The 26857-nt window shown below is 37.7% G+C and overlaps 2 protein-coding genes across 7 annotated transcripts in view; one reads left to right on the forward strand and one right to left on the reverse strand.

The window, feature by feature from the left end:
* Positions 1 to 191: 191 nt before the first annotated feature.
* Positions 192 to 18257, reverse strand: PRIMPOL (primase and DNA directed polymerase). Of its 5 annotated transcripts, XM_065836158.2 has the most exons (14): positions 18133 to 18257; positions 16843 to 16931; positions 14929 to 15113; positions 13686 to 13777; positions 12532 to 12673; positions 10990 to 11137; positions 6591 to 6878; positions 4732 to 4894; positions 3427 to 3524; positions 2935 to 3021; positions 2750 to 2858; positions 1674 to 1756; positions 1548 to 1594; positions 192 to 545 (listed from the first exon to the last, which is right to left on the reverse strand). In XM_065836158.2, the coding sequence occupies exons 3-14, from the start codon at positions 15106 to 15108 to the stop codon at positions 246 to 248; spliced, it is 1737 nt and encodes a 578-aa protein (XP_065692230.2). In that variant the 5' UTR covers positions 15109 to 15113; positions 16843 to 16931; positions 18133 to 18257; the 3' UTR covers positions 192 to 245. The 5 variants fall into 5 exon arrangements, with proteins under 5 accessions (XP_065692230.2, XP_065692231.2, XP_071663737.1 ...); XM_065836159.2 differs by lacking the exon at positions 16843 to 16931 and having other exon boundaries at positions 18133 to 18213; XM_065836161.2 differs by lacking the exon at positions 1548 to 1594 and having other exon boundaries at positions 387 to 545.
* CASP3 (caspase 3) overlaps positions 18204 to 26857 on the forward strand; it is a 13230-nt gene continuing 4576 nt past the window's right edge. Inside the window, exons 1-5 of one of the 2 annotated variants that reach the window (XM_065836165.2) lie at positions 18204 to 18343; positions 22514 to 22666; positions 23945 to 24037; positions 25779 to 25903; positions 26410 to 26538. In XM_065836165.2, the coding sequence (XP_065692237.2) occupies positions 23964 to 24037; positions 25779 to 25903; positions 26410 to 26538 (328 nt within the window). In that variant the 5' untranslated portion in view covers positions 18204 to 18343; positions 22514 to 22666; positions 23945 to 23963. Of the gene's footprint in view, positions 18344 to 18378; positions 18601 to 22513; positions 22667 to 23944; positions 24038 to 25778; positions 25904 to 26409; positions 26539 to 26857 lie in introns of those variants that run through there. The other variant, XM_065836166.2, reaches the window with a different exon arrangement.

A 26857-nucleotide genomic window follows, 5' to 3' on the forward strand; every position in this document is an offset into this window, starting at 1 on the left:
GAACTTGGAGCAGCATTCCCAATGAGTTTTCATGCCCATACTCTTCAGCATCTATGTAACTGTCCATGATCTCCTCGTGCCAGCTTGACAGTCATCCAGTTATGAGGATACTGGTTTGGTACTCAGGTCTTTGTGTCTTAGAGCTCTGGAAGAGCATTTTTGAACTACATTGCAGTGTCCTGCAATGATACACAGATACTGTTAAAGCAGATTGCTAGTCGTCTGTTTGCTGGCCAAGTCTGTGGTTAGCTGCCCTCTTTACTGCAGGTGTCCTGTCTCCCTAGAGCTTCCAAAAGAATTTCATCAGGAATTCCTTCCATGGCATCAGTCAGACTATCATTTGCAGCTTCAGCGAGTTCCACATCTTCAGTAGCTTCTATGAAACAGGCGTCATCGTTTGCATTGTCCCACTCACTGTCTGACAACAGGAACTCTTGAGACAAGCTTTCGTCTAGAGATGTGGAGCTTTTTGACAAGTCTGAGTCATTAGAAGGTGGTTTTACTTCTGCGTTCCCCCTTTCATCCATTAGTGTATGCTCTTCTTCCTTTTAGAAACAAGAATACTATTTATTCCATATGAAAATGGCTTTAATACCTTTAACTCATCTATAAAAGTTTGAAACTCATACTGTCACATATAATGGATAGTACAGAAAGCTGGGCAAGGAGACAGATTTTCCAGCACCTTAATTTATAGCCATGTTAACCTGTGGAAGCCTATTTTAACAGGAATAGAAATTTCCTGTTTTTATAGCAAACTACAAGTAGTCTGTTGTATACAGCTTCTTAGAATAATACAAGGTCAAAACTAATTTTAATGTCTGTTTAAAGATACTATCAGGATCTGAAAATTCATTTAAATTACACTTTCTACAAAATTTAATCGAGATTGATAATATGTTTATTGATAATTAAGCTCTGCTTAAGCAGAGCTTAATGTGCCATTCTGCAGTATGAAATTTAAAAGTTGCAAAGAGGCCAACTCTTATTGCCTACTCAGTGTGAAAACTACTATGTTCAGGACTTAGAATCTAGGTGCAGTATCAGGTCAGTTTAAATATTCTACCTAAGTGAGTAAAAACTACTTTAATAAACTAGAATGGAATTAAGTGAACTTAAGGTTTGAGGGTCACTGACGTAAATTTGACTGAGGTGTTCCAGGAGCACTTCTATTTTATCTGGCCTAGCAGAGCAGAGCTTAACTTGGGCAGTTTTTCCGTTCTGCACCTGCAGTGGTCTTATGGTTCATGCACTGAACTGCTGTCCAGACCAAACCAGAAGAAAATCTTTAGTCCTGGGTGAAGTGAGGCTATTGAAGTGAATTAGCTTTATCTGTGCTGACAGTTTTTGTGCTAAATGTGCTGCTGGAGAACTTAAAAATTAATATATGGAGCTACTGCACCAGTACAGCTGTTATAGGGAGCTGTTCTATATGAGTGTGACTACTGTATGGAGCTCAACAGACTGCATTAGCAGGGATTTTCAATGATTTCCAGAGACAGATCTACTCACAAAAACTTTAGCATATTGAAAGGACAAAAACATACCTCTTTGAAAAGAAAAGGGAGACATATCCAAGGTGGTAATGGAAAACCTAAATCAAATATATGGCATTAAAGTTAACATTCCAAAAAGCATTAAGAATAATTGCTTTGAATTCACACAATACATACTTTGTGATTTGAAGTTTTTTTCTCTGCAGACTGGATCATGACACTTTTGATACCAAACTTCCTTCTTTAGATCTACGAGAATCCTGAGGAGGACATAATTTAGTTTGTAGTAACAGTACATAAATGAAGTGAATGCATACAGTAAGAAGCTCTGACACTAAATGAACAGGTTTTGTTTGTCCCCATCTATGGATATTGCTTTTGTACTCCGACACAGTTATTACATATTTGTTTTGTACAGTCTGTTAGTTTTTTTCAATAAACTTCCAAATTTATAAGATAAAAATGTATTTCTGTTAAGACTAATGTTTGAAAGTGAACTTTAGTCAACTTCATTACATTAAGCTTGGAAGAAGACATTATTGAAGTAAGACTACTATACGGGACCTAACTGTAAGATAAGATTTTGTTGCTGCTGTTACAGATGATTTCATTACAGAAGCCAGATAAAATCACTATTTCCTGTCAGGTGCTTAGACAAGCTGGCTTTTTCAGCTGTGCCTTAGAAACACCAGGCTTCAAGCAACTTGCTTGAGAAACACCAAGTTCATCTATGGCATAGTGGCTTTTTATACCTGTATTTCTCAAAACCACATTCCTTATCTTTCGGTTATTTTAAATGTTATGTAGAATTATTTTTCAGGCAAAAAAAAATCTGCTAATGATCTACTGCAATTCTAAGGTCATCTAAACCCTCTGACTCTTCAACACTTATTTTGCTAAAACTATGAGTCCAAGTCTTTGCAGGGTCACTAGCAAAACTCATCTTGACTAAAGTGGTGGCAGGTTTGTAATTTTAATAATATAAGAATGGAATTTAAAACATATTGTAAAGGAATTTAAAAGTGATCTGTTTTCTTTATTTCTTTATTGTTCAGCTTCCTAGCTAGGAAGCATCATAGTGACACTTAATAACTATTACATACTCTGACATGTATGTTAGCATCTCTAAGCATATATTTTAAATAGCATGAAGATTACTTCACAGAGATAACAGTTTTTCAGCATTTTTATAGAATAACAGTTGAGCAGGAAAGAAATAAAGCTGTTTTAAAGTTAATAATTCAAGAACATACATTATGTTGTTACTTTTGTGAGCTCTTCCAATATTTTCACACCAACGGTAACCAAAAATATCATACACAAGTAGTTCTTCTAGAGAAAAATAATTCCATCGTCGTATACCTGTGGGGAACAAAAAAATAATTCTTTAAAAATACTGCTGCAACTATTATTTTGTAAACAGTAAAGTGGTCTTTACCTCCTTGCACCCCATCTTTATTAACCAAAGAACGAACAAAATTATCAACTTCTGGATATGGTGAATCCTGATAACCTTCCATGAAATCTGTTGAAACAAAAAACACAGATCCATACTGTTACTGGTTTTGTTGTTGTAATATGTAATTGTTACATGTTATATAGACCACAGACAGAAAATAGACAAGAATCACACCAAATCCTTAAATAAAAACAGGGATAAATCCAGTGTTAATTTCCTGTAGATCTTTAAACTGCATCCCCCCCGCCGCCACCACAAGGTACAGAGGGAACTGGAACAAAGCACAACTGCAAGCGGGAGTCAGGGTAAACAGGATTCAAGTGCTGCAGAGCATCCCTCAGGATGGCTGTACTCTGTCTCCTGCAGGCAGCTTGCTGAGGAAAAGCTCACCTAGAGGGGGTCAGGTGTGGAAGTCAGTACATCTAATTTAAGAGTATTTTTTTTCTATACAGTAGAAAGGGCTTGTGGTACCTCTACTGCTTCTGGGAGTTTTACTGTTGAAAAAAGCAGACACTTTTCTCTCCTCCTCTGAAAAGCCAGATGACAGAACTTTGGTGTCATCCCTTATTCTGAAAAGAGAATACCAAGGAAAATGTGTGATTCTTATAGCATAACATAACATAATATGGTATAATGTAACACAGTCCTGGGCAAACAGCTGTAGGTGGCCCTGCTTGATCGGGGGGCTGGACCACAGAAACTCCAGAAGCCCTGCCCACCTCAGCCTGTGATTCTGTACCTTTCACTACCCCTGTAAGCACTTTTTCTTCTCATTTTGCTGTTTACCCCTGACTTGTACCCACAGAGGACCAGGTTTCCTCCTCCAGAACAACAAAATTTGGTTCCTGGCGAAACTCCCAAGATCCAGGCATTTAAAAACTGTTGGTCTACTGTACTGCTCTACTATTCCTTGAATAGCATTTGCTCTAGGTATAATATTTATGCTTATAGACCCTTGAAAAGTTTTCAAGTTCTTTTTTCTTTACTCTCTACAATGAACTACTTTGCTGTATGACAAGCTGGGAGCCAGATGATCACACAGAATTTCTCATCCATATTTATGACAGACTCAGCTGATACCTCTGGTCTGAACACACCACATGAGTTACACTGTGGGGCTACTGGCATCAGTTCAGGATAATGAACATGTCAGGATATAAAAATTGAAGTCACAACAAATATGTTTTGAATAAAATATATTTACGTAATATACCTATGCATGTACCATTTTAACCTTCTTTCTGCTGCAGTAACGATTAGGATCATCTTAAGATACAGTCAGTGCAGGACAAGATATGTCATTTAGCTTAGATACAGAAAACTTTATTATTATATGTACCAGTATCCAGACTAAGGAGGTATATGTAGTAACAAACAGGAAATCTGTATAAAATGTATTTAGACTCTTTGTATTTAATTGACAGTATTTAATTTTTCCTTTCAGAACTATACAGAATCCAACCAAACCTAATAATTACTACATTTTTGCATTTTGAGTGTGTATAGAGAAATGAGGTACAACTCGGACGCTGTACCACGTGTTCTGTGTTCTTTCAACATTTGAAGGTAGGTTAGGAAGAAGAAAAAAGAAAGGAGTCCAAAGAAATTTTTTCTTCAGAAAAAGGAGTTCTACTGGCAACTCCTAAATTACACTGTAACAACGTTCATTAAATAACTGCCCATTGATAGTTGTTATTTGTAACTGCTGCAGGAAAAAAAAGTCACTAAAATCAATATTTTAAAATAGTATCAATTCCGCTAGAATTAAAGATTTACCTGACATTGCAGATCAAAGAGGAAAGAAAATATGCTTCTTCCAAGGAAACATTCTCTTCACAGTTAGGGACAAACTTATTATCCTCTGCTATCTTCAGAATCACATTTTTTCCTGCTTTTGATGATTTGTACATCCGGAAATTTCTATTCTTTGTATAAACTCCTACAGGAAAACAAATATTTCTTAACATAACAATGCTGGCTAGGATTTAAGATACTTAGCACTTGTAAATTAAACAATTTTCCTTAGACCCAGCTAAAGGTCTAAGAAATGGACAAAAACTCTTACTGACTTCAGTGCACCTCCCACAGAAGAAACGCTACAAAGCAAGGTCAGGCCCACATGTACATTTTTATGTTACCAAAGAATTAAGAAACACCTCTTCAAAGGCATTTTAATCATTTTGACATTATCATTACTAAAAGTTTCTTCATCATAAAAAAAAATGGTGCTTTCACATTATCTGGGGGAAATACAGCTGAGCATAAAAAGGTGCACAATTATTTTAACCAGCAAATACTTCCTATTCATCAAACTTCTGGGGTTCTGTGTACCAGACACCACTCGTGTGTAGCACACTGTGAAGTTTACCTCAGGAAAATGTAATTCCAATCTCAAAACCTAACAAAAAAAATGAACAGGCATTGTTAAACATTGCTTAGTCTAAGAATGCATGGAGGATGTTACGTGTTATTTGCAGGTTTCATGAAGAGAAAGGAATTTAAAGATCTCATACAGTGAGAACGTCACATCCCTTTCCATCATTACAGCCTCATGATGTAACTCACTATTCCAGCTATTTTGATACTAGTCTTCCAAGATTTGAGGTAAAGTGTGTAACATAAGTACTGAGGATGGTTAATTTTTGGGGACTAAAATCAAATCCTTAAAAGGTGAAGTGACACAGTAAACAATTTATTTTTCTTTAATTTCCATTCACAAATATGCCTGAAGGAATTTGGAACAGTAGGTGCAAAGTAATCCTTCCAAATCAGGAAGGGAGAAGCCTAATGGAGGCCCAGCTGTGGGTGGGGTTATGTTTCAACAAATCAGACATACTGGAGAGGCCAGGAATAAAAGTGATTCTGAATTCCAGGAGAAGAATGTGAAGGAGTGGGGATTCTTCAGAGAAGTCTGAGGAAAAACATGATACACAGTCCTCAAGTACATAAACCGCGGCTGTATAAAAGTATGCTCAGCTATTTTAATTTCACTAAAAGAGGATAAAAAAGCAGAGAAACCAGATATGGGGATGGAGAAGGGTGGAACTTTCAAACTTTTGCTACGGGTGCTGTGCTCCTGGAGATTTTAAGCATTTTAATACCATGAATACGCTAAGCACAACTGAGGCGTGAAGTGCCCAACCCAAAGTTTCTATTATTCTATTATTAAAACCTAACAACTGCCATCCCAAACAGGTGAAGAAGGCTCAGTTTGTACGTGTACAACAATACAGAAGGCCACACCTTAAATACTTGTTCCATAATTAAGCAAATTCTAATTCAACTGAAATAACAAAAATGCAATACATACTATACTCTTTTAATCCAAACAGGAGCTCTATGTCCTTAGGAATAAAAGAGAGTCTTGTGTGGCTAGAGTTTCTTCAAACTTCAGAACAAAATAATGAAATTTAGTAATACAAGAAGTTCCATGGACCAAGAATCTAAGCTTCCTTTAAAGTGCCACATTTATCATGGCAGTTTCAGCACATACTGTGTTTGGTTTAAATTCTGACTGTAGGGACAACAATAAGAACACTGTTGTTCTTATTGCCTGTAATCAAAGATGAAGCAACATCTCATTTCTTAACCTTTGCTGCATCCCAAAGAGGTTTAAAAGCACATCTTATATTTACCTAGGTCCACAAAAAGTTGCTTGTCTCCCTCTTTGTCATTTACTATTAGAAAGGAAAATTCTGAATTTTCTCCCTGGTGTCCTGTTTCCATGTCCTTTGTTTCGCAAGCAACGGCTGGCCAGCCTTTGGCAGCACCTTCGACGGCTGTGAGGTTTGTAAGAGAACCATCTAATCCAACTGCTTCTGCAGAACACTGGGAAACACATCCAGCTCCTTCTGGAATCACAACTGCAGCGTGACTCTCCATCAACCTTATGGCAGGCTGCAAAATTTTTCTCACAAAGTTACCTTAAAAACAAACAAACAAACCCCAAAGCAGATTACATCATTTATGAGTCAATAAATAACTTATTTAAATGTATTTTATAAAATGTACCTTGATTTAATAGTTAAAGTACCACTCAGTGGAACTCTTCAATACACAAATAAAGCATTCATATAGCTTTGCTATTACACACCTTATTTTTTTAATCCAATCACAGGTCGTTTAGCTGAATATTGTTGTAGCACTTAATGACAGCACACAATACATTAACAAGCTCAGATTTAAGATGCCAAAGAGCTTGTGATTGTCCCTCTCACTACTGCTTTCCTTAATTTCACTGTCAGAATGATTTAAAAGTTTTGCTTGCAGCTCCGTGGTATATTAACTGATATAAGAGTTTGACTAGGACCTACTCAAACAACAAATTACTTCTACAAAAGTATTTCGTAATGACTTTTCAAACTCCCAGTTCTGTAATGCAACTCCTGTTGTACTCCAGACTCTGCTAGATGGTAACAAAAACAAGACAGACAAATGAAAACCATGGCCAAATTACTCGCAGAGAGAAAGAAGAGAGTAAATATAGTTGTGGGAAAAAAAACTGAAGTGGAATACTGGCAAGGAGGATTCTGCAGTTGTTGGTTGAAGCTTCAATGAAAGAATATGAAATACGGGTCTTCCTATGCTACACACCAGCAGGATGACTCAGTGAATCAAGCGTTAATATCACCATCCTCATCATTCGTTACAGTACTGCTGAGGCACACGAATGATCCATAGTCATAAGAAGGGTTTTAATCTTGTGTGTTCAAATATGTACACAGAATTTCTTCAGTTTATAACAAGAGTTATTTGGATTTTCAGTTCAGGGAGAATATGTACCTATTTCAGAACTGAAGTTTATTTCAAATATCATAAAAGATAAAGTATCTTTAAAAGTCCTGGTTGACTGCACTTTTTTGTGTGTGTGGTCTCAGAATAGCAAGGTTTTTGTCAGTGAAAGATGATTTGAGGAGTTAGTTCTTTATGACTCACACACACATTTGTTTTCTCTCTTCCTATTTCTTCTAACTGGTCAGAGGTGGGAACTGAACCCTTCATTTCACACTCTTGATTCTTGACCATATTTTATACTTTTCTATTTGGGATTTGTCAACTGTGTAGATCAGTGTCAATTAACTGATCTCCACAGCTTTCCTGTGGACCTACATGATCTCCTGTGCTTTCTTACATGCACTGTGAACTGAGTCCCTGTATTTTAACTAGTAACTGATTCCAAGTATTATATACTAAATGTTTTTAGTCATATTTAATTTTAAGCCCATGCACTTTGTGCATGACTCCTGACATAAAATGCTTATGAAACAATAGTGATAGTTCATAGTCTAGTTTATCCCACATAAATACCACTAACTCATTTTAAAGTAATTGTTGTTAGACAGAACACCACAATGATGAATTTAAAAAAAGACAACAATTCAATGTGTCTGAAAAATATATTAACCCTCTTAAATTTGATATTGGATAAAATATTTTATCACCTCAAATAATATATGTATTTCATATAGATTGTGTGAAATTATGAAGTTATCTGCATTATTAGTTATTTACTACAGAAGAGTAGTTTGCACAAAGTACAAAGCAAATAGGCTTTAAGCCAGGTTTGTCAAGCAGGTTACTAAAATGCATTAATGAAAAGCCTGGAGTGTAATATTATTGGTAACATGCATGAATCTAACACTGATATTTACATATCTCAATTATTTTAAAAAATCAATTTTTTCTGCAACTTCAACATCTCGTTGAAAAGGCAAAGGCAGAACACGAATACACAATCTCTAAATATATTTTAAGTCTGACAGTAAACACGTCAAACTCATGTCATGGCAGAGATGCAGAACACTTAATTAATGGACTAGAATAAACAGATCAAGCTTCTGCTGAAAGAACTGACTAACCTAATTTAGTTGTCAAGATCACAGGCTAAAATTGCTGTTATACCGAATTATTTATTATCCATGTATTACTTAAGAGTTTTACGGTGGCAGAGGAACTAAAGGCCATACTTTTGAACTAAAAATTGCAGTAATCCCATTTAAGTCTTTGAGGTTTTTAGCTGTTATCACGGTGTCATGCAAGAAATAACTGCTCTGTGTCACGCTTGGGGCTGGAAGCCAATATTATAAGCATTTCCTTATAACTCTGACAATCTACTTAGCTTGCCATGTCAGCTACTCCTCAAAAGGTTTAGGGACAGAGATTCCACTGCTCCTGAGATGTAGGTTCTTTAATGTTAAAAAAAAGCTGGAAAAAAATGGTTCTGAGAAATCCTATGGCCTCTTCGTGTTGAAGTAAGGATCTGAATTTCAGTCTGAAGTGATGTTTAAGCCATGGACCACATGCATATATTAAAAATATTTGGGGAAAAAAAAAAGTTGTACATGCACGCAAGCCTACAAGATCCAGCCTCTCCTTACAGATTGCTCTGCTCCTCCAGCTGTTCATGCTGACAAGACCTTTTGTAGATGATTCCTCAGAGCAACACAGAACATGTGTCAACCTCACACAACTTCAATCCAACAGTACATGTTCTCCCCATGAAATAACCAGACCATTCAAAAGGAAAAGAAGATTTTCTGTAATGCTGTACCAGGTTAGAAAGAACTCCAGCACTGTGTGATGTACTAAAAGCAAAGAGCCCATCTCCCCTGTGCTCTCTATAATCCCCCGCTAGGACGTACACAGCGCACAATAAGAAGCTACTTAAAAAACACAGGGGGTATAAAACCCAAGTATAATAGTATAATCTTTACTCAAGACTTCAATGAGGGGAGATACAGATCTAGAAAAAAAAGGTAAGGGTGAGAAAGGAAAAGTAAGATCGGGCATGAAGACAGTCAGACAGATGGTTGACTGAGCAGACAGCGGAATAAAATCAGGAACCTGAGTGGGACCAAAATTATGAACACAACATCCTCAGCTCTTCCTGTTCTACAGCCAGTGGAAACCTAGTAACAAAGCACATCATTTCTTGCAATTCTGCTGCTGTTGTCACAGCTGCTCCTGAACACAAATGGTAGAGCTAAATGGCACCAATCTAAATTTCATCCCTTTTGCTAACCCAGGAGAATATTAATACAGTACTCTCTAACAGCATTTCTGCTTCCTCTCTGTCACCCTATTTGTTTGTTTGAAACAAAGAAAATAAGGAACAAAGGTTACAAAATGAAACACCCAAATACTAAGAAATTACAAAACCAAGGCTGCAGGTGCAGTTTTAAAAGACCCAAACTTCTGCATTTGTCGGTTGATACAGATTTTAATTCCACCACTGGTCAAGCTGTTCCTGCTTCACTCAGACAAAACTCAGCTGATTTTCTATTGCACCCACATTGTTCAAACTCTATAAACCTGTTTTACTGCACAACACACAGAATACAGATACAAGGAGAAATGATGAATTTCAACATGAACTTAATGCTCACCACTGGTACCTTAGTGCTTCATAACCAGTATTTTTAAAGAATGTTCAAAATACTTCTGTGAAGTGAGGAGGTGTTATTGTACTAATCTTTAAAACGGAGTCAAGAAAACCCTGAACTGGCAATTATTTGTGTTGGAGTTGCCATATCACATGAAATCCTGACTTATAGCAACAAGTAAAATTGCTTTTGGCTTTTTATTAATCATGTTTATGCACAGGTGGTTTTAAACCATCTTTGTCCTTTCTTTCTGACCCTGTGCTGAGCACAAACCAACGGTATTTAGAGCAAATAATCTTGGCTTCAATTGTTAAGACTGACATTAAGCTGAAAATTAAGGAGCCATAGTCATACTGTAATACAATTTTCAAGGCAAAAGTCAGTCTTGCCAGTAGTTTCGTAAATAAAACATACAGGCACAAAAAAGTCACATTTTTGCAAAAACATATGCTAATTATAGAAAAAGAAAGTACATGAATTGAGAAATAATGAGTCTCAAAGAAACAGAAATAAGTAGTCACTTCTGCTGGGAATACATACTTGTTTCGACATGTAATTCCATTAAAATAAATATTAAAATGTGAGATGACACTTTACAAAGTAAAACCCTCACTTTTTATTTCTAGGTGTAAGAGAAAAAATACACACTTACCAACATGAATATTATCCTTAAATACAGTTTTCTGGGGTAGAAATATTAAGTGTCGACTAAATTTTTCATCAGTACTGGAATCTAAATTCAAGACATCTTTGGCTGAGCAATTTACATCATAAAGTTCTTTTAATTTTTGGCTGACAAACTGAAATGATAAACATTAATTAGGCCTTTTTCCCGAACATTTTTAATAGGGGGATCTATGAAATCTAACATGAATGCAGATTCTACAACTTCTTTGAGGTTTTTTTACTCATTTTGAGTATTTAATTCAAACTAACTCATAACATCATAAATTTGACATAGACTATACTTCCTGAAATAAGCAAGTCACTGAATATACTAACAGTGATAAGCTGAGCAGATTTTCAGTTTTTCAGGTCAAAGTTTGATTTAGTGACTTTATCTTGTTTTATTTTCCATCACAAAGCAGTTCACACCCACAGTGACACTGTTTGTAATACAGGCTGACCTAGAGTGGAAGACAGGCTCTCATGATATAAAGGGCTGGTATGCTAATTCACGGTTATGATTTCGCTAATTCATTGCTATAAACACTAACTAAGCAGAAAACATAAGACCTTCGGCTCTAAAATAGCTCTAAAAACCTTCTATAAGCTAAGCTTGTCCTAAACTCATGTTTAGGACCGGGACTCAGAACCTAAGGATCTGGAAGTTTAGGATTTTAGGATCTCAGATCCTCCATCCAGCAAATCCAAAGTTCTTTTCCTAACCTGAGGAACCTCTAGATTTCACAATTGATCCACAATGGAGTAAACAGCTCCAGAATCTGCATCAATGAATGGTTCTTTATGAAGGAACATCCTCAGTCTTCCTTTCCCCTTTCCTTTCCCCTTTCCCTTTACCTTTCCTGCTAGGGACATGTAAGTGTCAGAAGTTTCACAAATAAATGGCCACTCACAAAGACACTCTACTGAAATAGAAGATATTCTTCTAAAAACCTGCTTTATTTTCTACCTTTGTGATATTGAATTTGCAGTGGAGTTCATTTTCCAACCAAATGTACAATAAAATGGAAATATGCACTATTATTATTAGCAAAGGTACTTAACTTTAGGTCCCAAACTGGTAAGTGCAGTCACCTGATATTCTCTACATCATCATTTAAGTCAATTACTTGATATATGACTGCACCTGGCAAAGGAAATTTACTGAGGAATATCTGAATTGAACTTTTATTGATGCTATTCTAAAGAATACCTAAACATTCCTTCAATTTCACAGCTTTGAAGTGGCAGAGCACATATAACAGTCTGCAAAAGCAAACTTATCGTATCAGTAAACCTACAGTAAATACAAGCACTTCAACAATCATTCTCTATTTTTTTCTTTTCACTTTAAGGAGAGAACCTTTGCTTTAATTAAATCAGTACTTTTTATTTCATTAAAATAACCACTAGGTCTACAATTCATTTTCATTTTACTACAGAATAATCAAGATTAAGTGGTCAATACTTCAGTTTCATATTAAATCAACAATAATTTCAGATTAATCTACATTACTTTGCCCAAGTTTACCTCAATTAACTTCGCAACCATACTCTTGCCATCTGCACCAGGATTTGCTGGTTTGTAGAACTCCAAATCAAAATAAAGCTTGCAAGCATCTTTTTCAGGAATTACTTCATAGCAGTGCATAAGACTTGTTTGATAACCTATGCTAAGGAAAAAACAAAACAAAACAAAACAAAAGAAAACAACAAATCACAACCTCTCACAATAAACATTATATATACTTACCAGCTGTGAAAAAGGATCCTAGAAGTCCTAAATATTCTTTTATTTTTCAATCAACTGCCAATATTAAAAAAGTAGCAGCCCTGTAATGCTTTGAAAAAATTGTAACTTCATCATCAAATATCAACAAAGGTATTTGTCCGGCCTAGAATCTAGAGTTCGTAAAGTATTCTCTTCCACATCCCCCTCATGTCTTACAACACACACTGTCAACAGAAATGCTGTTGAAAATTCAAGGAATGATGGAAACTACAGTAAAACCTTACTAAGTTATCACTCATATGTCTTAAGCACTAAAAACGAGATTACATAGACTTTTTTGCAACTAAATTAAAAATTAATCTCATTTTCAAATTGAGAAAAAAATTCCAGTTTACTTTTCATATAAAAATTGATTCTTAGATTTCTTTTACTTCATAACCAAATGTTTTATTCTAAAGCAAAAAATTGGGGAAAAAAGTTCACTGCATAATCAAATCGTCAATACTTGAAATTACATCACACAAATACAAAACCATAAACTGGTAACCGGATATTTATATTAATGCCCACTTATTTTTATATATGAGTAATCATAGAAATGTGTTTGTGTCAGATGTTGGTATGATCTCCTGAGGAAAGCTGACAGCTAAAGCAAATCTACTGCTATTAGATTTAAGTTCCGTAGATGGGGTCCTTAATTCCCAGGAAATAATGGCCATCTGCAACTCAAAATAAAGCTGAAACCCACTATAGAATAGACTGGTTTGTCCTTATGAAGATTTTCCCCAGGGCCAAGATCAAACCTCAGTCCACCCATCACAGCTCTGTGCTAGGCAGAGCAGCAAAGGGCTACTGGGGATACTTATCCAGTAATAGCTCTTGCTGGGTAACAGTCTATCCAGTTTGCTACTATATCTTACAGTAACATACAGGGTACCTCTTCAAATACTCACGTGTAATAAAACCAAAGCTCTTTATATGTTGTCACAAGGTAAAATCTCTGTCCGCTTTGTGTTTTATTTTCCAAGGCAAATACATGAACATCCTTTTAAAACAAAAACGTGGAAGTTTTTTTATTCAAAGAACGAGTTAAAGTCTTCAGAAGTTCCTATTTGACATTAGTTTCTTTGGTCAAAGGTTAGTAAATACTAGAAAACTACAAGTAGATCACTTATCCTTTTACAACCCAAGCAGCGTCTGTTTTTATTAAGAACGCCATTCTGATTTCATTTACGTGGTACAAAGTTGAAGCTTTTCTTTGCTGTGCATTAATGTAAACTGTGTTTTCTCTGTAAAGTTTTCTTTTTTCTTATCAGTGGCAAGTGCATCTAAGGGAAAGAGGAACAATGTCCTGAAAGGAACAGTCTCATGGACATGATGGCAGCATATGGCTTTATAGCAAATATTCTTTAGACACTATGTTATTTAAATCCAATAATGGAAATCTGAAAAGAAAACAAACAAACAAACACTGCTGAGTCAGTGAGAATGCATTTTGGAAAACAGACTGTCAAGATTACTTAAACACCTAAAGCAGCAGGGAGAAACCACCATACTTTCTTTAAAATCAGCAATAAATTTGAAAAGTACTGAATGCAGAGAGCTGAAAACAGAGGATACATTTTGCATAATATTTATTTGGCTCATCAGTTCTTATCATCTGAACTTGATACTCTGATGCCATTGGAGAGTTGTATTGTTTTTGTTTTGTCTCTGCCTCCTGTTTATCTGGATTTCTTCCTCTGTTTTTTCCTTCTCTTTCTTTCTACTCATCTCTCACTACCTACCCATTCTCCTGTCAACTCTGGCAGCTTCCTTATCTTCAGAAGAAACAAATCTATCACCACAATGTTACCAAAAAACACTTCTACTGTTAAAGCCTAATACCACATATGAATTTATATGTTAGAACTAGTACTTTTTAGAGCTACCTCCAGTCTAGCATGATCACCTACAAAGACAAAAAAAAACCCAACAAAACCAAACCACCAACAACCACCAAAAAACCCACAAACTAAACCAACCAAACAAACTAAGAAAACAAAACCTTGCTGTTTCAGGACTGGGGGGAAAAAAAGGAAAAACAAAAACTACCTTTCAACCTGATAAAATACTTTACTGTTAACCAAGTTGTAAGTGAAGTTCAACCTTGAAAGTACGTAAAAAGTAGACAAGTTCACCTATCAAACAATTTACCTCTTTGCAGGTTTTTACATAGTTGAAAGCTTCAACCTGTCGATGAAATATTTTCCAAACAGAGGATGGCATAAAGGGTTTGGACAGTCTTGGTCTATAAACTGGAGGAAGAGGGTTTCTTTCATAGTGAGATGCTCGTTCTTGCACTTTCTTCAGTCTTTCTTCCCACTTTCTCTCCATTTATTCTTAAGCAATTACAAATAGTTAAATCAGTATCAATTTCTGTTTGTGACTCACTTTTAAAACACCCAGTACCCACCACTGATTTTGATTCTGGTTTTGTTGAATGTACTTTATGTATTAACCGAGAGTAGCCAGTATTCCAAATCAACACCCAGCCTTGCTAGAATACTAATTTTAACATTAATTCTTTCCATGCAGTTTGGAAGTAAAAGATGTTAATATTAATACTATCAAAGGTAAACACAACAGAATAGGTATAGTCAGGGAAGGCCTATGAAGTTTCACTTTTGTTTAGAGAATGGTACTACATTCCTCCTCAAAATGTGTACAAACTGTGTCAGTTAGCCACACAATATTAGTAAAGAGTGAAAAAATACTATGATTTCTATCTATGGTTGGAGAGACAAATGAAATAATTAATTTGTATGGGTAGCACAGCAACTGAGTTCCTGAGAAAAATCAAGATTTCAGTCACTCTAGCTCTGAATCTCAAAGTAAAAGAATTGAAATCCAAAATGAGGGCTCCATTCTCCACTGCTGACCTTTGGTATTGGTCAGTGATACTTTTGCCTGCTTTAAAATCTCATGTACTTTCTTGCAAACTTAAGACAGCAATCTTATGTCTTTTCAATACATAGTACGTGATGCAGTAATGCTTGCTATCTTGCAACCTTTAAACTTCTAGTCATAAAGTAATCCAAATGCTACAAAGTAATGCCGTAAAGCATAAACACACATTAACATACATATGATTATTTGTAAGTTTAATTAATGTTTTTTTTTTTTTTCTGGGAGAATTCATTGCCCCTCTGAACACCTGCAAATTGCTAAGAAACTGAAAGAGAGGAAGTGACGCAAGAAGTAAGAAAAGATGAAGAGGCATCTTTTAGTTCTGTCCAGCATAACCACCTACCAACCCTGGGTTCTCAAAACAACCTCCCAGTTGCAAGGAAAGATCAAGATGAAACTGACTATACTCAAAAGTATTCCAACCTTTAACAAGCTGGATCCACAAGGTGAGCTTAAGTATTCAAATACTCTTGTGGACTCTGAAGCCCAAATTTTAGATCCTCTGAATCCTCCTCCAAGTATTCTGTAGTAAATGTTCCTGAACACCTACATTTCTGCCCATGGTACGTCTAAGCCTGGCTGCATTTTTATAGTTTAGTGCCTATGTCATGTCTAAATCAAACAATGGTTTTTCTTTTTACAGAGGTCAGACATATTATCTCTATGGACCTTGTCAATTTCCTGACCTGTGAATTTCCTCCATTCCCCTCCTTTTTCATGCAATCAGCTGCTTCTTTGGAAATGAAAAATGAAATTATAGACAGCAATCAGCATTTCTCAGAAGTGCTAGTAGAAACCTCAGTTTCATTTTGATGCTGTTGGCTTTATTGTAAATTAACTGGGTGCAAAAGACATTCCCTACATCAGCACTTTCCCACAACATGACCATTAAAAGAAGGGAAGCAAGGAAAATTCCCAAAATTCTGTACTCATTTTAAACTTTCTAGTTACATCAGGACGTAATTTTGCAGAAATACAGCTGAGAGGATATCTGAAACTGGGAGAAAGCTATGACCCTTACTTTAAACTGATAGTTGTCACTGTTCTTGCAGTCCAGATACCCTTGGATTCTAAGCAGCCCGATGTGTTGGGTCTTTCCAAGGTAACTTCAGTTGCTATATAAACTATACCTAACACAACACATCTTTTTAGAGCACCTACAATTTACAACTGCAGATCAGGTGTAACTGCAGACTCGCCTTCTGAGTTCGCTGGGAAATTCCCACTTCGTTGTACTCTCTTCTGTCCCACTAGAAGTAAGGGAAATAATTATTTTTATTTTACTTGCCAGAAAAATTGTGTCACCAATATGTCTGGACATGAGTGCTTTTGAATCAGCAGGATGATTGCATGAAAACCCCTGGAAAAAATGCATCTGCTAGGAGATGACTTAAAGAACTTGCTATTTTATTCCCTTGCTTTGATAGAAGACTATTTCTTTTTTAGTGATGAAGACAGCAGACATCTTGTAATTCTGTACCTCACATAGCTGTTGGTTGGTGAGGCTTTTTTTAAACAAACGGACTCACTATTTCAGATATACCAATTTTCTCCCTTGTGCTACAGGGAAAAGACAAACACAAATGCACGATTTCATTATGTGTTTCTACATGTTTGTTAAAAAAAAAAAAAAAAAGCATACTCAAAAGCCTGTAACGACTATAGACAAAACACACTATCCACACCTGCTGAGAAACAAAGTTTAGATATGCAAACCAATCACTGCTCAAAATTACATTATTTACATTGGTTTCCTGGCCGGTGCGTATCACACAACACAGCTCTGTGGCAGAGTCCATGCTCCTCAACACCAATAAATCCATGAGATTTTCTCCCAACTACTGATTCAGCCTTAGGGGAACCCATTTAATAACTGCCTCCCTAGTGCTAAATTTCTTAACATTAGCAAATATTAGCTTAGCTATCCTTACATTGAGCTGAACTGCGGCATACTGACAAACACCATTTATCTTCCCTCAATAAAAACAAGGAAGAGCAGATTTTCAGCTTGCACTCCTACAGCTTCTACAATTAAGATTTTCAGATTTTTTGTGCAAAATGCAGGATATTAGACCTGGTGATAAGGCCTCAAAAAGTAGGCTAGTGCCTGTTGTGAGAAGCTGTAAAGCTTCGTTTCTATGTTAAACTGCGACAGGCCCGGGCCAAACCCACGCAAGGCTGGCGTGGCGCGGGGGTCACCGGGCCGTACCCGCAGCCCAAGGCCGCGGTGTACTGCGTTTCCCCGTGTGGCAGAGCAGACCCGAAGCCCGGCCCGCTACGGCAAGCACCGCGCTAGGAAACGGGGCCCGGGGGCAGCAGCGCCCGGCAGGCCACGGGGAGGACAGCGAGGGCGGGCGGCCGCCGCTCGCGTCTCCTCAGTCACGGCGCCGCCCCCGCCGGCCAGCGGCCTCAGGGACGGGGAGAGCAGCCGCCTCAACGATACCGACTCACCGGCACTGCCCGCACGCTGCCGCCATTGGTGTTCGAACTACGTGCCGCTGGCGGAAGCGGGCTGCTCCGCCCGGCGCGGGGAGGAGCCAGAGGGGCAGAGACGCGATCGCGTACAGTGGCAGCGCTTCCTCCGCGTCGCACAGGGGCGAGGCACAGGGCAGAGTGGCTGGTTGCAGCGCAGCGGCGGCGGAGCCGGCAGAGGGCACAGCCGGTGGGTGGCGGCGGCGGCACCGGGCGCGGAGGCTGGCCGAACAAAGCGGTGGGGGCGGGGTGGGGCTGTCTGACGCCCGCCCGGGGCCTGGCCGTGGCTCTCCGGCTCCGATGGGCTTCAGTCTGGCGGGGCTGGCCGCACAGACTCCCGCAGGGAGTGGGCTGAGAGGAGCGGCAACCTCCGCACACCCGGGCCGGGACCGGCTCAGAGAGCCGCCTTCCCGCCGCTCTGGCTGCCCACGGGGCTCCGGTGGGGCGGTAAGTTGGGGGGGTTGCTCGCGGGCACGGCGGGAGGGGACCGGCCGCGGTGTCGGCCCTGCGCTCGCTGCTCCACCCTCCCCCGAGGGAGAGTAAGGGGGCTCAGTTATTAGTTTTTCAGAAGCTTAAGGCAGGGAATTTGTTTATTTAAACCTGTTTTTGTAGAGAAGATGCCTGAAGAAAAAGTGAGCCGGGGGGGAGAACAGCTTTAATTTTAATTTGCTTTCTCGCCTCCCTCCGATAGACCGTTAACTAACAGGAAAACACAGGGTGAAAATCAGTGTTTGCATCTACCAATATAAAGCTTTGGAGACGGCGGGTTAAACCTCATCTAGAGAGGGCTCTGCTGATAAAGGGCGAGTGTGCGTGAGCCGGGAGGCGCCGTCGTAGGGACATGGTGGGGACACTGAGCTGTGTTGTGCTGAGGGCAGGCACGCTTGAGCCACTCAGATGCGCTGCGACTGACTGCTCATAGCGTGGAGGAGACCTCGTCCGGCGGCTGTTGTGTCCTGTCGCTCGCTGGGTTGAAGGGTAGGGCTGGTAATCTAGTCTCAAGGCTATTATCTATTGCAGTGGTGATGTGGCTAGTAGGTACAGTTGAATTAACAAGCAAGGGTTCCATCTACCCTCAGAATAATCTCAGTTCTTGCTGATTTTGCAGATTAATGCTGACTAACTAAAAGTCTGTTTGCTTTTGGGAGATCAGAGTGCTGGCCCGGTGTCAGTGCTTTCCAATGACCACATCCAGACCAGAAGTAATGTGAAGGGCCCTCACAGTATTGGCATGCTTCCATCAGTAGTAGCAGTATTTAATAGGGAGGTAATGCCACACAGAAAACATAGCGGTATATTTCAGGTTTTTTAGTTTTTTCATACAGTCAGCTTTTATATTTCATTTTGTTATTAGTCAGATAATTATTAGTTATAATTATACATTGTAGAATGGAAAATTCTTAATTTACATGTCTGTATTAGTATCACAATGTGCCATGTATATATTTAATATACATTAAAATACCTTCTTTGAATGCTTGACATTCTCTCTTGCAGTCATGTGAGGTGGAAAACTGCCCTTTTCTAACCTTGAAGGACATGTTTTAGGATACTGGTCTCTGTTTTGGACATGTATTTTAATACTGCTACAGTTATTGCTTTGTAGCAGCTGACTCATACTGAACATGTGTTGTCTCCTGTGGTTTGCATATTTCAAGATACAGTTGGTAACTAGAGACAATTAAGTTATTTGCTTCCTTTCCTGCCTGAGAAGCTTTGGTACTATTTTTGTCACTATCATTGTTTTGTCTTGTTGGTCAACAATTCAAATAAACGCTGCTGCAAAAAGAACCTGATGGTTCTTATGGCGGTGGTGATATGTAATTATGTGAATTTGTTTTCGTTAGATCCAGGTAGAATAAGTAAGTTCAGACTGGAATGGAGTAAAAACATTGTTTTATTTATAGTTTTCCTATCAAAATGAAAGCACTGGAACAATGACATTTATATAAGGCAAAATATATTATTACTTTTATTGCTATCTAGAGACAATTTGGTCATTTTTGGTAGCTTGCTGGGCATAGTTTTGGACCTTTTTGAACCACTTCGCTTTTTACTACTTAGTACCTGTAAACATCATTGTAGCATCTTTTTTATATCTGCTATTTCTGTCATATAGGGTTTTTTTAAAAAAAAACATATTTTTTCAGATAAAATGTTTTAAAATAAGCTTCCTAAAATTTACAGAATATATTCTGCTAGCTTAGAAAAATGCTGTTGCTCGTTTCAGCTACTTGTTTTTTTTAAGTTTCCTTATGTTTGTAAACTCACTTTACCTAAGCTTTCAGAGAAAATAATATCAAGGAACAGAATAACATTTTTAAATTAAATTCTTAATGGATTGTCCTGATTTTGTTTCCCCTATCACTAACAGCATGAGATCATTCTCTACAGGGAAATATGTATTCTGCTTGACAGAACATGACATCATTGCATTACCTAAACTAAGATGAGGCAATTCTTAGCCTGTTAGAATCAGTGCTGTTCTCTAGAGAGCGTTGCTGTTACCCTGATGGGTGCTTTAAAGCAGAAAACATACTGCTGATGAAAATGTGCATTTGAGCACCTAGCAACAAAACAGATATCTCTTTGTGCATGTCTTTTGATCTTTAAAGAAGTGCAGGTAACTTGGTGCATTAAGGTGCTCAGAAATTAAAGGTGAATTACAGATTCTACTCTGAAGATAAAACATGTGTGTTTTAAATACCTAATGTATTATACTCCATTTTTCTTACTATCTTTCTAGCCTCTATAAAGACACTCAGACAAGCTCCAGTCATGATGCAGTAGAATGCAGTTTGCCCTAACACTTCATTAAACAATTGAGACTGTAGGCTGTGAACTAGGTTTGCAAAAGCTTTAGTGATATTTTTATGGTATTACAAAATGTATTTTAGATTTTTCAGAAACAAAGTACTGTTGCTCATTGTAATCGTAGGTTTTGCTAGCTACTTCTTCAAATTTCATTCTTTCTTTGGCATTGGATCAAGGAAAGCAGTTTTAAAGTTGCAAAAGGTCAAGGAGGTAAGTCTTAATTTAAGGTCACTTAAATGCTGAAGGTATTTTTTACTGTTTGCAGCATGCTTTAACATTCATGTTATAAGAAGCATTCAGTGGTCTAGTCTGTTAGGTCTCCAATTTGCCTACTCAAGTCTGCTGCTGTTCACCAGTGTTATTCCTACCAATTTACCAAAACTGGTCCCTAATGGCCTGCAACACTTTGGTTGGAGCACACCTGACATGAACCCAAGGCAGCTGCATGACCCACTTACCCTCCCTAATGATTCCAAGGTCCCATCTGTTGGCCAGAGAGTGGTTTGTTAGCTTTCCCTGTAGTTTACTAGAGTCTTTAAGTAGTTATTGATAGCTCAGGCTGGCTCATATGGTAGATAGGAGGTGACCACAGCTCATGTAGGTGTACACTGGCTGATTCAGGTACTTGCTGCACCAGCCCTGCAGATCTTCCCAGTGCCAGAGAGCTGGGATCACAACCTGAGCATTTAGCAGAAGCTGAATGCCGTGTGGATGTGGCCACACTGCTCTCAGTACACCTGCTGACTAGTTTTGATAATGGAGTTGGTACGTGATACTCTGCTTTTTTATATGGTGTGGCTTTTCATTACTGTTGACAGACAAAGAACAAACAAGGAAGAAAGTTAACCTTTTCCCTGTTTCTCCTGTTAATCCCAGCTACAGTGAAGGGTTTGAGTTATGTTTCTGCACATAGTGCTTCAATTGAAGAAGGAACACCGTGGGTTGCATCAGAACTGGGAGTCAGTCTGGTTGATGTCTTCCTACAAAATAAAGTTTTGTTCGAAAATGTCAGGCCGAGAGCTCAGTAAAGCTGGGAACCAGTCAAGGATAGTTGTGGTGGGGACAGTGTTGAAAGAGGCACAGAAACTCCTTGAGGCTGGAGCAGAGGAACTTGTAGCATTCTTGTCGATGAAATCCATTTTTTCCTCTTCCTGGGGGTCTGGGATCTACTTTTCAGTTACAACTGGGTGGACACACCAGTAGTCCCTCCAGACTGGACTTCGTTGTCAGTGCTGATGCTCCCTGCCCAACAAGAGGGCATAGGGTTGGATCACTGTTGTGCCACAGGTCTTAGTTACTTGGGTTACCCTTTGGAAGCACTTGTCTCTTTTCTTATAGGGAACTTTGAAGGGATTAGACTTAGAAGTTAGGATGAATTAATCCAGGTCATGGTGCTAGGCAGGTGAGTTCAGCATTGTAGGTGTAGTTCCTGCCTCATGATACTGTCTTTAAAGTAAATTTCTAAATTATAAAGCAATAATGTATTTTAGAAATCTCATTTCTAAGATACCGAGTTTACTTGATGCTTTTGGGACTTGGTTTTCAGCAAGTATCCTGTGTGATGCTAATTCATGTGATACAGCCCTCAAGTCTGGAATAATTTTGTGACCAGGAAGGTTTGTTAATTACATCGGTGTTCCAAGATACAAAGAAATAATATTGAGAATAACCCTGAAAATCTTCTGAAGTCACTAAAAATGTAAGTAAATGTCTTTCAAGAAACAAGGAAAGAAAGAGAGTTATATACCAAGAGTAGTGTTTCTGGTGTGTCAATGATTGTTACCACAGAAAATGGATGTTAACAGTATACTAGCTGGAGTATTAGATATGAAATTAAGAAACAATTTAATAGTAATATGATGGTGTGAGATGGCAAAGATAGTTTGCCACCAAAGAACCTAAACCTTAAATAAGCATCTTCATCATATCTGACCGGCAAATCTGACTACTTAGTATGGTTATTTATACATCTGTATTTACCATAAACACATCTGCTAAGCAAGTTTCTTTCAAATTCTTGCCTTGTAGTGCCTTGTTTGTTTCTTGAGGTCTAAGCATTTATTACACTTCTAAGCATTTATTCCTTTGTCCTATCTGGCAATTTAACTTTATGATGCTTAATCCTTTTCTGAATTGTGAGTTAAAGGTAACTTGTGGTAATGTGCTCTGTGAGTACACACAGAGTAACTGAGAGGGAGGTTTATTGCTTTTAAATTTCTGGCTTAGCATGTAGTTCATAATTTCTTGTCCTGTGTTCTAATAGCAGTTTACAGCATAGAGTTAATTTGATCAACTATTGAAAGTTATATTGTTGTGGTTTTATGTTATTTATTTTGCAGGTACCCTCACATATACCAATTAGGACTTGCTGCAGTGTTGTTTCATTTGAAATCGAATGCAGAAAAAATGTTTGTTTCTCAAAATACCATGACACAAAATCTAGTCTTCTGTGTTAGTCTCTGCACACATCCCATAACTTCTGTCACTTGGTTTTGGATCTCAATTTCTGTCTTACCGAAATGGAAGGATCTATATATGATACAATATACATAAGACTAAAATGTTACTAATACATGTAGGGACATTATAATATTTTAATGATTGTTTTCAATTTGTTTGTCTCTTATCCTGCTTTTTGGAGGCATTTTCGATCATTTGGTCGTAGGGATCTGCAGGCTGTTTCTCCCAGAACTGTTTTAGAATGCAATAATTGAGAGAAATATTTCATGTTCTTCTTTCAAATATAAGATATGTAGGGTTTACTCAGAAATGCTATTTTTTTACCCACTAATACTCCTAAGCTAAAGTTATTTTGTGTGAATAACCCCTTTTAGCATTCCTGTTTTCTCTATAAATTTAAAAATTGCTTTCCGTTTGTGTAAGGTTTTAAGGCGGCCCAACAAAAATTATGCAATCTGAAGATATTATTCCATATGAAAATTAACTGTAATATATTCTGTTTTATTATGTTTTCAAGCTGATAATTGGGAGCCATAATGGCGGATACAGGAGACGGACCCCATTTGGGGCAAGATCTGGCAGATGCAAAATCTATTCCTGGTTTCAAAGGGTAAGTGAGGTGCTTTTGGTTTGAGCCTTCAATTTAAGTCTTGAGGAATCATGTGCTGTAACAGGAGATGAGAGCCACAGAAAAAATAATGCTAAAAGGAAAATATTCAATTATGATAATTTGTAATACTCATAAACAAAGGTTAGAGTTGTTATACTGACTTTGAAAATATAAAGTCTCTGACAGAATAGGCCATGTGTATGTACAAGAAATTAAAAAGCAAAACACTTGAGGTGCAGTTAGACTTGGCTTAACAGTATTATCGGGTGGTTAGCTGTTCTTCCAAAGACGCTTTCCTGTGATCCCAGGGCTAAATGTTCACCCGTTCCCTTTAACTGCTCCTAGAGCTCTCCTGAACCTGTGGCAGTTGCTTCAGCTGCTTGAGCTGACCTGCTGCAGAGTTACATGTGCAGAAGCACAAGTGCAAGGGGAGCTTACGGGATGGAAGGGAGGAAACACAAGCCTGTTCTTCTTAGTGCCAGCGAGTTGTTATGGTGGTGTAGTGCTGTCGTCAATTACAGTCTCTCCAGGAACTTCATTTGTTTTTGAAGTTGTTCTTGTTAGTATTTTAATGAAAATTAAATTTAAGAGAATTACAGACCTTTTATTTGTAGAATACAATATGGTAGTGGGCCTCAGTCTTGTAACCACTTTCCCATATCCTTAAATGAGAAAATCCATACCAAATTCAGCATATATTGACTGAGTAAAGTTTACAGCAGTTTCAGAATCATGAGTGGTGGTGTAGCTGGTGTGCATGTAAAGGCAAAATTATGCCTGCATATAGAGTCTTGGCAATTTTCTAGGTTTTTTAATGTCTACTTGTGAAAATTCAATGGCAACAGGACTTTTGGTTAGAATCCAGAATAGATTTACACTCTCAGAGCTGATCTCGTCTCCAGGTACTTAGCTTTCAAAAGATGATAGTAAAAAACCCAACTGATTACTTGTTGATGTAATCATTGGTTTCCTTAAACTATTTTTTATGTTCTCCTTTGTGGAGGCATTATCATTTTAGACAGTCTTCCTTGATTCTATACATTTTAAGGTTATTACAAGTTGCATAGAAGGTTACTACAAATACAAATTAATATTTTTTCTTTTTAATTATTTGTGTATGTGCACATTTTACCAAACTTGAAACAAAGCTTTTATTTGGGAGCATAACTATACAAAGCGGTTTTATTTATTTTAATCTCCGGGAAGTACAGTTTTCACTAGTCTTAAATCAGATCTACCATCTGACTTTACAGACATAACTTAGAATCATAGAATGGTTTGGGCTGGAAGATTATCATAGAGTTCCAAGTCCCCTGCCATGGGCAGGGACACTTTGCACTAGATATGGTTTCTCAAAGCTCTGTCCAACCTGACCTTATACCTCAAAGTCCTTCTCCTTAGGGCTGCTCTCAATCCATTCTCCACCCAGCCTGTCTTTGTGTTTGGAATTGCTGTGACCCAAGTGCAGGACTTCGCACTTGGCCTCGTTGAACTTTATGAGCTTCCTACAGGCCTATCTTTAGCCTGACAAGGTCCCTCTGGATGGCCTCCTTTTTCTGTAGATCATGAGCTACACCACTCAGCTTGGTGCCATCAGCAGACTTGCTGAAGGAACTTTTATGGAACAAGTAGTAAACCTCATCATTTTCATTGGTTTTGCTAAAATAACCTTGCTTTATTAGTATTTTGAAAGTAGAGAGATCAGAAATTGACACTTAAAGTTTGTCTCATTTCTATACAGAAAGAACCTACCTGCCAGCAAGTCTATGGACTCTGGAATTCTGCCAGACTACAGTTACAGAATGGATTATCCAGAGATGGGGGAATGTGTAATAATAAACAATAAGAACTTCCACAGACAGACCGGTACCGCTTTCAGATTTAAGTTTTTTCTGTAATTCAGATAAATTAGTGACATGTATTATTCTTCAAAATTAAATATGCAGACTTATTTTGATTGCAGTCTAAAGCTATATGGTTTGAATGGGTATGATTCATTTCTGTGCATTCTTCCAAATATGCATACAGCAAACACATGACAGTACAGCAGCAATGGGGATAAAAATTGATGGGCAGTACAAGTCTGTCGTACCTTTTAGTTGTGATTTTGGTTTTGTAAATAAAATCCTTTTCTTTGTCTTTCTATAGAAAGGTAGTTATAAGAATGAGTAATAGACAAATCTATGACGTAGGTACAGAGAAAAGGAGATTATGTTCATGTATAACAGTGCCATGTTTTTTCTGTTAGAATGGATCTAGAAAAATTGAATAATATTCCAGACTTATACAGGTATAAGTGAGAAGATAATTTGTCTCAATCAGACCATGCTATCTAGATCATATAAAATATAATACATTTCTCCTGTGTATAGGGATGTTACCACGTTCAGGTACAGATGCAGATGCTGCGAGTGTCAGAGAAGTTTTTATGAAGTTGGGATATAAAATAAAGATTAACAATGATCTTTCATGCGGGGACATTTTTAAACTATTGAAAAATGGTAAGTAATAATATATTCAGTGTGTGTATTAAATCAACCCCTTTTTCCAAATGCATCTCTAGCCCTCAAATCTCTTCTTCCGTCGTTCTTTTAGGTGATATTTCACACCTACTGATTGTTTATTGCTAAGGATAGCACATACTTCATAGTTTTTATGTTTATTCATCTTTGCTGTTTCTCTATCTTTTGTGCCATGACTGTTGTCTCCATATCCTTCCTCATCTTCTAAAGAAGGCTGGAAAAAAGGCCGAAACTTAAATGCAGACTGATTTATATTCTGAACCTGGGATCACTGAAGCTCTGTGAGTTGGAAAGAAAC

Source organism: Patagioenas fasciata, chromosome 4, assembly GCF_037038585.1.
Source record: "Patagioenas fasciata isolate bPatFas1 chromosome 4, bPatFas1.hap1, whole genome shotgun sequence".
Taxonomy (NCBI): domain Eukaryota; kingdom Metazoa; phylum Chordata; class Aves; order Columbiformes; family Columbidae; genus Patagioenas; species Patagioenas fasciata.

What these genes read in the sequence shown, in the direction of transcription:
- PRIMPOL (XM_065836158.2), bottom strand. Translation starts at nt 15,108, where the DNA reads ATGGAGAGAAAGTGGGAAGAAAGACTGAAGAAAGTGCAAGAACGAGCA. An exon ending in TAAAGATGGGGTGCAAGGAG is followed by an intron (nt 2,859 to 2,934) that starts GTAAAGACCACT and finishes TGTTCCCCACAG; the next exon opens with GTATACGACGATGGAATTAT. An exon ending in CACAAAAGTAACAACATAAT is followed by an intron (nt 1,757 to 2,749) that starts GTATGTTCTTGA and finishes TGTCCTCCTCAG; the next exon opens with GATTCTCGTAGATCTAAAGA.